Source organism: Lissotriton helveticus, chromosome 7 (genome assembly GCF_964261635.1).
Source record: "Lissotriton helveticus chromosome 7, aLisHel1.1, whole genome shotgun sequence".
In the NCBI taxonomy this organism is placed as follows: domain Eukaryota; kingdom Metazoa; phylum Chordata; class Amphibia; order Caudata; family Salamandridae; genus Lissotriton; species Lissotriton helveticus.
In genome coordinates, this window is record NC_136068.1 from 1,280,031,066 (window position 1) to 1,280,040,950 (window position 9,885).

A 9,885-nucleotide genomic window follows, 5' to 3' on the forward strand; every position below is an offset into this window, starting at 1 on the left:
CAAATTCTTGAACTTCTGACCTCCCTCCTGCCATACCCAGCCATGGACCTTGAAAAGCCAGACCCCTCACAGACCACCCTGTAAACCACCAGCTCTCCAACACCACGCAATCAGCTTTCAGAGCCAGCCACAGTACAGCCAGGCATTTCTCCCTAGAGAAGTCAACAGGACACCATACTCAGAAGCTCATTTGCAGAGTCCTGAATGTTTCCTTGCTCAGTCCTACACTGTTCAACATCTACATGAAGCCACTGGCAGATGTTATCTGTGCACAAATCAACAACCTCCCCTACGCAGACAACACAGCCCATAGTCCCTTGCAGACAAGGCACCCAGCACTAGGGACAACTTCAACTTGTGCATGACTGAAGTCATGAAGAATGACTTCCACACAGACGAGACCAAAGTGGTGACCTTCAATAAAGCTGCTTTGATGTGGAACTTCATCTGGGGACCTACAGGCCTCAGACCCATTACCAGCAAACAACAAAGATCGAAAGAAAAGTGGACCAATCCAACATGGCATGCTTCCACACACCTGAAGCTGAAATATAAAGTGGCTACCTAACACCAGGAAAAGTTACACAAGCCCAATCACCAGCAGACTGGACTATGGTAACACCATCTACACGGGGATCACCAGCCACAAAGAAATCTCACTACTTCAGACCATCCAGAATGCAGCAGCCAGATTGGGCCTCAAGCCCCCATGCTGATATCACTCCACACCTGAAGTTACACTGCCTCTACAATACATAAGCATGCAGAAATAAAGCTTCTAGCCCAGCAATACAAAGCACTGCAAATAGGCCCAACCTACATGAACAGCTTGACACCTCCGCACAGCCAGAGCCATCGCCAACATTAATCCCACAAATTATCAGATCTCATACACCGCCCCATAAGTGTGGAACCTACCACCTCACAAGTCGCCTCATCTTGAATGCAACTAGAAGCTAAAGGCCTGCATCTTCAAGTAAGCCCCTTCGAGGCTAGCACCAAACCTGCAAAGTGCTAGGATACCCTCATGAGACAGTGAGGCATACAAATCCACACTGCATTTAATGTAGTTTGCTCCCATGTATGGTTTAAGAGCACTAGATCCCCCCGCCCCCATGTTAATTGATATTTGTATCCCATTATCTGGTTACAAAATGCACAACCCTTTAGAAGTTAAATTCTACAATCTTAAGCAATGCATAGCACTTAGATAAACTTATTACATATGCACAGACTTAGACAGCTGGCCACCTGTAACTCAACAGCAACAGGACAAGAAAACGTTAGTCTTCCTTCCACTTTACAGAGTACACCCTGCTAGAACCATAGCAGTACTGGGTCTCCTTCAGCTCTGCCAAACCAAGAAAAGCAGTTTGGCAGAGCATATTAAGAATTTGTAGTAGACTTCACCCTCCATTCACAGCGTATGCTGCCTATTTCAAACAGTTACTGCTGTAGCAGTGTGGTCACATACATAGGAGCCATGAAAGTCGCTGTAGCTGCAGGGGTTTTAAACCCAGAGAGTTTACAAGGCGATTTAATTGAAATATTCGGCTAGCATAGTGAAGAATATTCAAATACCCTCACACCACAATACTAGCTAATTAAATCCTACCTCTTTGTAATAGCCACTCACCTTGGTTCAAGGATGTGCCGTTAGTTGCTGGTACATATGACCTAGAATCTTTCCTCTCACAAGCTATGCCATGTGTAGGAAACTGAATTGCTCAAGCTACCAGTAATAAAACGTTGTCCGTGAAGTGACTGCTGGGCTCAGGTGTACAGCACAAGTCCAGTACTAGGAGGGTTGTTAATAGTGCCATTAGATGATCATTTATCAGTTAAGTATATTCTCAGGACATGGGTTGCACTACTACAACAAAGAAATTATATACCAATGTGTATCGACGAGCCAACGGAAATAGTCTTAATCATTGAGCAGAATCACTTTATTTCATTATGTAATACACCATGAAAACTGTAGGTTTCTACAGAAATCCCTACAACTTACATGCCATTCTGACAGACAGTGAAAAATGTAATATTTTAAAAAAGGACAGATACATAAAGTGCTTCATAAAAGAAATGGAAAAGGGCAGTCCAGGCGCAAGGTCAGTTCACAAACACAGAAATAAGACTAACATTGAGAGTCAGAAAGAAGCAACAGCATTAACCAAGTATAAGGGTGGACCTGCCACCGGGAGGGTTTCTTCTGCTCGGCACTGCTGCTGGCACTTCAGGGGCAGAGTCTGTAGGAGCTGGTTCGGAAGGCACTTCACTGTCAGACGGGATAATGTTATCTGCCTCAACGTTTTCTGCAAAAATAAAGTGTTTGCATTAGAAATTCAACTATATGGTCAAACAATTCCAATCAAGATTCAATAAATTATATAGTATGGAAATGGACATTACCAAAAACACTACAAATCATGATTTCCCAAAACTGGTAAGATAAAAATCACTTGGGCATACTCTAGCAACCAAGGACTCGCTTAGTTGCAAACCTTTTAGAGTATGCTGTGTACTTGAAATAGAATCCTTTACGCAACGAGAAATCCCTAGGTAGGCTGGTCTTCAGCTTTGACTACACTAGTATCTTCAGTTCTATTGCTGGGAGTATGATGCTTGCCTGGGCTTAAGATACTTCACTACAAACCAAAGTGCTTCGGTGCAGGAAGTGGGTTAGCTTAAGAGCATAAACAGCTGATGGCCCCAAAGGAGGAATTACTGGCCAACTTGCCTACCAATTGATACTGGTCTACTTTCTCCATAAAAGGACTTCGAATACTGAGATTAGATCAGCTAGATCTAACAAACTGTATTTGATGGCTAACAATGCATAAAAGTGTTACCTGGCCAATATGGCAGCTATGAAGACAAAGGAATGAATCCTCTAAATACTACTAGGGTTCAAGTGTCGCTGCACACAGCTGAATAGTAAGTTATTAGCAGTGCACAATGAGTTAGAGCAATGCAGTCCCAGAGCATGGTCACAAATAATAATCCGACTGAATCACTTGAGACTTAACAGCATTTTACAGTGCAGAAGCCACCGTGTAATTTAATTCATTCACCCAGAAAAGGGTGTAGTACATCAGCCTGTGGAATTGAGCTGCGGTGTTAATTTATTTTGATGATCGAGGTGCTGGTGTGAGGCACTTCCTGTGTGTCGAGTACCGCTTCGCGGAGGATAGTATTCCAATGCAGCAACAGTGATAAAATACTTCTGGTTAGGCCTACTCCTCTGTCCAATCACTCAAAGTATCCTGAAGTTGGCGATTACTCAAAGTAGCCTGACATGGAGTACGGGTGGGGCCTCCAAGAGCATTATTTGTTTACGGTGGTGTTCCAAGGAAGGTTCCCAAACATATTGCTCATCAAAAACGAAGTTCAATTACTTAACTGGGAAATGAAAGGGAATCTCTGTAAACATGGTATTTGGTATATTGTTCACTGCCTTATATAATCCAAACGCGGTGAGCATGTTGAAAGATTCAACAGGGCACTTAACGATCGTTCTTTATTCAGGTTGAGTGGAAGGACATGGAGCATGAGAAGTGTAGAGTAGCAAAGAAACAGGAAAAGCCAAGTCATGCCATGACAGGGTTCAAAGGAGTGGGGAATTTGGCTAGGATTTGGAACCCTAGGTGAATTAAAAGGGGAATCCAAGTTTAGAAAACTGTTGGGGTGAAGGGAGACCGCTATAGTGTGATAGCAGGCTGATGGAGTATAGAATGCAAGCATGTACTGGGGGGTGGTGGTAGGAAGGGGGTGGAGTCAGAGCAAGATGTTGGGAATTTCTCGGTAAAAGTGAATGACGATTCAGTTAAATTGCGCAGAGAGAAGTGGATGGAGGTGTACAATCCCACTTTCCAGAAAAGGTGTCAGATAAGTCAAGGCTTCGATTATCTCGTTTTAGATTAGCTAGCCAGCAGGACAAAGGCACCATCTGTAAAACTCGAATCCTAAGAATGCTGAATGACTTTAGTATACAGCATAGCTGGTTAGTGCGCGAGTGCCTGCTGGTTATGCCCATTTTACAATTATCTACCAATTGAACGCAAGCCAACTACTTCTGTTTAATCCAATGCCTGTAAATATGGACAAAGTCAATAAACCGTTTTGAAAAACGTAGTATTAGAAGATCTCTGGCAGACAACTCAAGCAGTCTAGCCACAGCAGAGGCTACTTTACCCGCTCCACCCAGACTCAAACTGCTAGGAAACTAATGGGATGCAATGTTAATGGATTTCAAATAAAAGCAAAACCCCCAAAAAATAAAAGAAGCTTAACCTGGAGCTCTTTCACATGACCTGCACCAGAGATCAATACAATGGACACTCCGACAGGGCTGGTTGAGTTGGACGGTAGTTACGCTCAGCTTCTTAACTGGGTGAAGTATGGATCACAAAACCAAGTATACAAAACGACTGGGTGGAATGCTTTAATTAATCCCAGCCACCGGTAATTATTCAGGCCGCATCCCAGACGGTCGTTATTTTGCTCAAGATGCCACCTCAGTTTGGAGCCAGCTATATGCAAATCAGTCTTGACCCTGCTCCAATGGGACCAAAGCCAGGTCCTACCTGAACCAGAAGACACGCAGCCCAAGACTGGTTTGGACTTGTTAAGGGCTCAGCCAGGTACAGCTTGGCTTCAGTGGCCAGGTACAGCTTGGCTTCAGTGGCCATGTGCACAGGATCCAAGACCAACCATACCCGTCCCACTTATGGCAACAGAAACAATACAAAAATAGATGTGCAGAATGATTGAATTAATATCAACCAATGGTAATTACTTGGGCAGAGTAATTCCCTGCCATATTGTGGTCAATTCAAGCATGGGGAGGTATGCTACATTCAAGTCCTTTTGAGGGAACAACGTTGTCACATGTCTGTACAGTCTTGACCCCATCTCAAAATTATCATTGGGTCTTGTATTATGTAAACAAATTAAGGGAAAGAACAGAAGTTTTGAATGAAAGTTAGCTTTGTCACTTATGTATGTCATGTATATAGTGCACCACTGACTTCACTCGTCACCATATGTCACTCATTTTCACAAGTCACTCTCATATCGCCGTAATGCAATTGTGTTTGTGACAGCCATATTCAATTTCCGTGAAACAATTCAATATATATTTTTTTTAAAACTGACAAATCTTCCTCTGGTGTGTTCCTATTACAAGGTTTCATTTTCTTTTTCAAGGAAACCGTTTCATTTGTTGCGAATAAGTCGATACATCGTTGCATTTGTAACACAATCATAGCAGGTGTATTACCCAACAGAATCAATTGTGTTCTACTATTGCATATGAACTATACAAGCACGTTTATTATTCTATACCATGTGATGGAAAATACATCCCTGTAATAAGATTTTCTAGCAAAGCACCCTACTTGGCAAGGGTATCTTCTCAAGACTAGCGCTGTAGGCCAAAATCATTGCGCGGCACTTACTGCTGTCTGAAATAGCGCCTCGCAATCCCAAGTATGCCCAGAACACGATTCTCAACATTGTTAAAAGTTGATATCAAACTAATATATAACAAAAACATAATACAGTCCAAAAGGCAGCCGTACAACAACGTCAAATCAAACACTTACCATACTCTTCGGAGTCGCCCTAAAATAAGAAATAAAAACCTGGTTAGTGGAGAAGAAAAATTAGACAAAACGTCAAGACTGTCCAGGCAAATCCGACAACCCATCTGCCAACCCACCCTATTTGAAGACAAGGGCAGGAGCTTAACAGAGAACTATAATTCACAATATGATCTCAACGCTTAGCGCTTAAAACGAAACATTCAAAACAGTTTTAATATAGCAAACTTTTGAACGGCAAATCAGACGAAGAAGCCAAATACATTCGGGGTAAAAAACTTTGCCACCAACCGTTTGTTCAGCCGAGTCACCACACTCCCCACCAGGCAGCGGTCTTCTCTGCGGTACTGATGGCTCTGCTTCGCGCTCTCGCCCTGAAAAAAAGCTCCATTTAGTCAACAATTTCTTCAACATGGCACTAAATGAATCTACGGTCGCGCAAGAACCAAACAATGGTGGGCAACTGGACATGTGCAGGCCATTAGCGCATCAGTGGTGTTTAATGCACAACGCTGACTATACCTGGCTTAGGAGCTGGGAGGTCATCGGGAGGGCCGAATATATTGGATGCCATCCTGTGCTTTCTTACTGGTTGATCAGTCTGCTCGCCGAAGCCAAGGGAGAAGTTGGAAGCCCCTCCAGGTGGCCGCAAAACCCTAAGCAAAGAAAAACCCAGCCACATTTAGTACATTCGGATCGTTTACACGCCTAAACTGTACATACCAACAAAACGCTACAAGACAAACTCAAATGTCTTGTTACCCCAAGCGGTCATATACTGCTGAACGTCGAAGCGTGTATGATAGACATATTACACACACACACACACCTACACACAAACGTTCAGTGTCGAGTTACACGTCGAATTACATCTCAAGCTTTAATTCCTAAATAAATGTACATCGGGCGCAGTTAAAAGGGGTGTTCATACTATAACTTTAGACGCAAAGGTAGCCAGATTTGATACTTTTTTGGGAAAGGGGAGTTTATAGAGTCACGCGTGCTGACAGCTGTAAGAAGTCGCAGACCACTGTGCAGACGCCACCCTGCAATTCTAGATTGGTGCTGTCGAAGCAGTGTTATCTGGGCCTCGCCAAGAAACTAGCACAGCTATTATGTGAGAGGCCCTCTGCAGACCGTCAAGGGGGCGCTGCTCCTCCAGCAGCTGCACCGGATTTCACAACGAAGAGGCGGAAACCACACCCAGCACATGACGGGGACACTGCTCAGAACCCAGGGAGGATGTGATCATAACTATGCCCCAAAGGCCATGGTGATTAAGAAAAGGGGGGCGGAGGGTCATCTTTCTACTGCCATGCAGGCAGCGAGTGAGCTCACCGCCCGGATAAACCCGGAAATATGAGTGCATCAAGCCAACTGACGCAGCTAGAACGGGTACACTTCTGCTTCCTGGCGCACAGGAACTATAGACGTTTGTCACTGCCTGAAAAAGATTAAAGTCCTCGCTAGACTCGAAAAAAAAAATTCTAGGCACCGTTTATAAATCCTGGCAAATTCTTGTGTCACGCAGTCATCCGGGAATCATCAGAAACTGACCCCACTGCTAGTTCGGGCAATAACCCAATAACCATAAGTAAGCTTGCAACATCTTTAGCCTGAAAATAAAAGGATTTCACACGCGCATTGATGAAGTAAGCAGGCAAAGTCCAAAGACTGCCAAATCACCATGTAGAACCAGTGGCTTGACGCCTAAGGGCAATTGTTCGCGCTCAATCAAATTAATAAATAAACCGGGCAGAAGCTGAGAAAAACAATATACAACACAGCGACAATACACGGACCCCAAAGAGGCGCCGAGTGACAGAACATGTAGCGACCCTGCCAACCGGGACAAAGAACGTACAAGATCGCTCAAGCGACAGTAGTCTATTCATACGACTAGGGACGGTCAGCTAAAGCTATCCCATGGTACACATTGGTAAGGGGGTGCAATCATGATGGTAATCAGTTCACACTGACGGGGTAGACACGACGTAGATGGAACGATCACATATATAATTCTTTATTCGTATAAACCGTGTGCAATGCGACAAAGCTTGGTTGTAGCAAGGGCCACTTTAATACGATCAGTTTAAATACAACCCGTATAGAAGGGCATAGGTGGCGCAGTGACTATTGTATGGACGAGCATCGGCCAGGTTTTACGGCTAGTGACAGCACTAGGACCACTCTTTTTCGGCTGGGAAAGACGGCAAGTAGACCTCTAATGCCTCGTGGAATTGGAAAACATCAAACGAGAAACTGCCCAAAAAATTGCTAGACAGCAGGGAACAACGGGACACAAACAGCATTACACAAAGAACCACGCCCAAGAAACCCCATATGCCACCGGAGGCCAAGGAATCCATACCCCAAAAGGACCGTCAAAAGAGGGCGAACATTAAAAAACAAAAACTCAACCCGGGCTCCTGCTAGGCCATCCCATAGCAAGCACCCCCAACCACCCCCTGCCAAGCACCCTACATGCACAGTCACCTAGAACTGCTCCTGCCGCTGGGGTCCACGCCGGAGAAGGTGGTGGTGGTTGTCATGGCGTTGGTGCAGGCGAAAGTAGTAATCTGCAAATAATTACACGATACAAGCCGTAAAAGCCGATGCCGAGCAGAGGCACTATAATGCGTCCAACCTCAGAATAAACCGGCAGACAGCGGTTGCGGAACTGTATATCTGCCTTCGCCCACTCTTACATAGCTTATCCCGAGCGTCCCACCCCTCTGCTACACTCCCATTGGTCGTTTCAAACCGGCATCTGAGCTCATTCGGTAATGTCCTCGCGGCATCTTTCGATCTCCTCAGTCGTTGGCAGTTGACTTGTCAGTACAAAAAAAACTGCCAGGAATCCCGCCCCTCTGCCGCGCCTCGTGGCAACAGTCTGAAAATGATTGGATGGCTCCTCGTCTTCTGCACCAAGTGGTGGTTGCAGTTAGGTTCAACAGAGAAGATTGTCTCGCATGTACTCGCATTGATGATTGGAATGCCTAGCTGCCGCTCGCAGAGTTCCAGTATTTTGATTGGTAGCACTTGTTTCTTTTGTGTGGAAAGGAAAGGAAGGAAAGTATTGAAAGAAGCGGACGCCGTCTGATAAACGGTGGAACTTCGTGGAAGTTCTTTTCTCATTAGACAGCAATATGTTTTTAGTTCTGGCTTGCGTTACGTGGATTCTCATAGATTACTAATATAGGCAAGGGATGTAGCATTGATTATCTATCTGAAAAAAAATGTATGTGTGACATTTTCATAATTTCAATGTAATTAGGAGTGGCATTTCAACGACTATGAATTACACTTTCTCACGAGCAAAATCAAGCAATGAAGATAAGAGAAACAAATATCAAAAATTACACCCATTTGAGTTGATTACTGCCTGACTTCCGTCTCCTGCTTCAGAGTGAGGCGGGTAGGCAGCCTGGGACAGACAGCCCAGAATTAAGTACATCGATTTGTTTAGAGATACGATCGTATCTCTAAATAAATAGATCTATTTATTATTTGTACAGGAATGTGAACGAATACCAGGGATGCAGCCCTTAAGCCCTAATGGAGAATCTGCCCCTGGTGAAAAAGAACCTCTGTGTTTATATTATATATATATATATATATATATATATATATATATATATATATATATATATATATATATACAACACGAACAGATGGCGTGCTTCTGCCGCTTGCACGGCGGGCGCTCGACAGGATCGCCGATCCTTCAAATAAGTTTAGAAAACTGGTATGGTCCTATATGTAGAAACCAGAGTCGAGGCCCAAATTGAGTTTTAAGTGCTCAAGGTTTAATTGGCAAATTAAACCTTGAGCACTTAAAACTCAATTTGGGCCTCGACTCTGGTTTCTACATATAGGACCATACCAGTTTTCTAAACATATATATATATATATATATATATATATATATCGACAGAAAACAAAGTAGAGCCCACAGCTTCGGCATCCTTGCACACTGCCACTTTATTTGGTCTAGTCATGTGGCAGCTTTTTAACAACTCTTGTCTCCCTACGCGTTTCGGCGCCATGCGCCTTGATCACAGGTGAGTTAGTTTGGTGATTAAAAGTCCCAGTGGTCACATGGTCCTGGTTGCGGACCACCATACCCAGAATGCACCATATTTCATATTTGGCAGCATGGCTCGTGATTTGTAATGTTATTGCTAAAATAGCTATCCACATTCGCCAATGTCCATGTTCCACCTTGATGCAGAGTGGAAAAATCAATAGCAAGTGCACTTAGCTGCCACAGTCCCGAAAA

The 9,885-nt window shown here is 44.0% G+C and overlaps 1 protein-coding gene across 1 annotated transcript; it reads right to left on the minus strand.

The window, feature by feature from the left end:
* Nucleotides 1–1,927: 1,927 nt before the first annotated feature.
* On the minus strand, nt 1,928–8,295 carry JPT1 (Jupiter microtubule associated homolog 1). Its single transcript, XM_078654504.1, has 5 exons — nt 8,100–8,295; nt 6,126–6,259; nt 5,895–5,977; nt 5,607–5,625; nt 1,928–2,315 (listed from the first exon to the last, which is right to left on the minus strand). Exons 1-5 carry the CDS (start codon nt 8,153–8,155, stop codon nt 2,170–2,172), a joined length of 438 nt encoding a protein of 145 aa, XP_078510630.1. The 5' UTR covers nt 8,156–8,295; the 3' UTR covers nt 1,928–2,169.
* Nucleotides 8,296–9,885: the final 1,590 nt, after the last annotated feature.